This window comes from Limulus polyphemus, unplaced genomic scaffold, assembly GCF_000517525.1.
Source record: "Limulus polyphemus unplaced genomic scaffold, Limulus_polyphemus-2.1.2 Scaffold83, whole genome shotgun sequence".
In the NCBI taxonomy this organism is placed as follows: domain Eukaryota; kingdom Metazoa; phylum Arthropoda; class Merostomata; order Xiphosura; family Limulidae; genus Limulus; species Limulus polyphemus.
In genome coordinates, this window is record NW_013665693.1 from 300876 (window position 1) to 304225 (window position 3350).

A 3350-nucleotide genomic window follows, 5' to 3' on the forward strand; every position below is an offset into this window, starting at 1 on the left:
TTTTTTCTATTTCTTAACCTTATAATTGAAATTTTGGAATTACTACCATTCCCACAAAAGCTGCCGATGATAGCTGGTAGGTCAGCATGAACTTCTGTGGATATAAGTACCCAGGTCTTTGTTTTTTTTTTAATTTATTAGTATTTGTTTTCAGTCGCATGCATAATAGTTTTTCATTTAATTGAAAAATTGTTCTATACATAACAGCATTTGGTTATATTTCTGCAGTTATCTTCCTCCACATTATACCTTTGCAACTGTTTTGTTTTCATGTTGCATGATTTGAATGTGCTTATGATTGGTCATATTAGGTTATTTTTGTTAATGGTTTGTGATGCTCATATATATATATATATATATATATATTTTAATCATTCTCAAATTTATATATGGCTGAAAGGAAGTTTTTTTTAATCCAATGCAAGTTTTATTTTCTGCAATATATAGTTATGCTTTAGCTGCACCACAAGTCATCATCTAAATCTTTATAGCTGTTTCACATGAAAAAAATATCTTTGACAGTGTGAGAGATTGTGTATATTTATTTATTTTTATTTTCTATCCTTGTATGTTATTATTTTTTTATGTAAATATGAAATCTCTAAAGATAAAGTATTAGCCTAATTTATTTGTGGAATAGAGTGAAAAGCTCTTTAGTTTTATCTATGATTTTAAGTTTAATATTTATGGAATGTTTTATATGGATTCCAAACATTATAGAACTTGTGTCTTCAAGAATAAAACGTTTTTTAATTATTTTTTTCCTCAGAGAGATACTTTTCATCCAACACACTTCAACAGTACAATCGAGTGTGACCTACCCAACAACAAGATTCACCGATTTACAGGCTATATGTGAGTAATTTGTTAATTATATCTGTTCAGATGTGTATTCTTAATAAGAATACACAATCTTTCATTGTTTTGAGCCAAAACAGTGTATGTCATTTTCTGTGTAGATCTGTACAAAAAATAAACAATCTGTTTGGTTTCACACTAGTTAAAAACTGGTATTCATGTTATCAAGTTTATACAACAGCATCTTTTTTTAAATGGCAATTAGATTGTTAGATACCTCTGGATTTTTATAAGAACATTTTCTTGTAAGTGTATTTTCTAGAATACTTTTTTCTATATGGGTTTTCATTTCTATATAAATGTGCATGTGTGTTTATGTAATTTTTTTTATATATAAATATATAAAATATATATAAATGATTTTGGTTAACTCTATGTATATGTTTACTGACACTTTCACAAATATCTAGAAAATGTCATGAATTTAACTTGCAATCAACCGTATTCACAGTTTAAAATTAAAAATTTCCTTTATTAACTTTTGATGACAAAAAAGAAGAAAAAGTTTTAATTGAACAAATTTAAAATATATTAAAGTTATTATCAGTAATTCATTGTACATAGTTACAGTAGTAATTTTAAATGAATATATTTATGTAGGTGTCAGGTAATTTATGTTTAAGGAATTCTTCTAACCAAAACATGTATGGTTCAGATAATTTGTTTATAACACAAATCACTTGAAAATTTTATTTTCTTGCTTTCATTCTCTCTTTGAAGAAGTACCTTGTTGTGTCATGTGCGCTGATGCTTACACTAAATGAGTTAAAAAATAAGTGAAATAGGTCATTTGGCATTAATAGTGAAAAGCTAGAAGTATTATAAGAAACTTTCTTTGTGTTGAGCTTATTGAACTATAGAGCACTGTATCTTTGGTGTTTAGTGTGTGTGTGTGTGTGTATATATATAATTTTTGATAAGTTCATTTAACTGAAAGTTTATTGTGCAGTTTTCAGAATTATCTTTTTTGATTATATGCCCTGAGATTAGGATAAATTATGAACTATAGAATAGTAGCATGTAAATTAATAATTTATTCAGTATATGATAAACTGTTAGCATGTATATATAAAAATGTGATATACCTACAGACATAGTGTTAATATAATTTATTTGTGCAAGAGATTAAGAAGCTCTTGCTTTGTTTATGGTTTTAAGTCAAATTTTTATAGAATTTCTTGTGTGGATTCTGAACATTATCTGTATAAAACTTGTATCTATAAAGATAACTTATTCATTGTGTGTGTAGTCAGCTTACACTTATAAGTTACACTTGATTAGATACAATATTTTTTATTCTGTAAGGCTCTCTGGTGGACATTTTAACACTTTTGACAGGCATTGTTTTTTAACTATGCCAAATCTTGTCAAATTTTACTCTCAAGTAATTATGCGAAAAAAGCTTTCATATTTTTTTTATTGTTTTTGTCTTGAGTGACATTAAAATGATTAGAAAGTTCTGTATATCCTGAAGACTGTTTTAAAATATTTTTTGAAAGTTATGGGATGGGTATAGAATGTCTTTTCATTCCCAGAAGCAATCTTCATTAGACACATAAAATGACTGTTTGTGGTATTTGAAGTCCGTAATTGTTACAGTTTTATGTGGCCAATATTGCACTTTCTTACAACAATTGGCTGTCTTTAACTGAGGTATTTAAATGTTCTCAAGTTCAGAAACTGTACAAGTAGGCCAAGTTGTATTGAAATGGTCCAAAACATTCTGAAATTATAGAACAAAGTATTGACTTATTGTTAAATGCCTGGTGACTGTAATTGATTAATTCTTTCAGACAATTAGTATTTCAGTTTTGATAAACCACAAATAATCTAAGCCTAATGACATAACAGAATATGCCAAAACAAATTTTTTTTATATGTTAAATATAAAAAAGGGGTTAAGTATTGGTGAATAGCTTTTAGTTGAGTTTTATCTTTAGATTGATTAAAATATATATATGTAACATAATAATTATGAAATCATCCCCTGCTTCAGTTATCTCGTGAAAAATTTATAGAATTCTACATGTATAGACAAGTGAATAAAGTACTTGTTCGAGCTACATCGTGGAAGTTCTGTGTATACTAGCTATATACCATGGTAACTTTAATAACGCAGTTCGCTGTATTTATTAGAACTTTGGATTGCCACTGATACCCTGACATAAAACATGTGCATATTATGATAGTTATTATGTTTTAAATTTTATTCAAAAGAATACAGATATATTTTGAACACAGATTTAGAATAACTGTACGTAGTAACCAATTAAAACATCAAGAATTTGTACAAAATACTATTTACTCATTTTTACATGATTTAAATGCAAAGGTTTTCACACACTTGATTTTGAAATGGCTGGGGTATCAACTACTTTTTAAATATCTGCAGAGCCCGGCATGGCCAGGTGGTTAGGACGCTCGACTCGCAATCTGCGGGTCGCGGGTTCACATATCCATCCCACAAACATGCTCGCCCTTTCAGCCCGTGA

At 28.1% G+C, this 3350-nt stretch overlaps 1 protein-coding gene across 3 annotated transcripts in view; it reads left to right on the plus strand.

The window, feature by feature from the left end:
* LOC106467770 (probable phospholipid-transporting ATPase VD) overlaps positions 1-3350 on the plus strand; it is a 66323-nt gene that overhangs the window by 18273 nt on the left and 44700 nt on the right. For all 3 annotated transcript variants that reach the window (XM_022396689.1, XM_022396696.1, XM_022396701.1), the window contains one exon: positions 770-855. In XM_022396689.1, coding sequence (XP_022252397.1) covers positions 770-855 — 86 coding nt within the window. The remainder of the gene's footprint in view (positions 1-769; positions 856-3350) is intronic.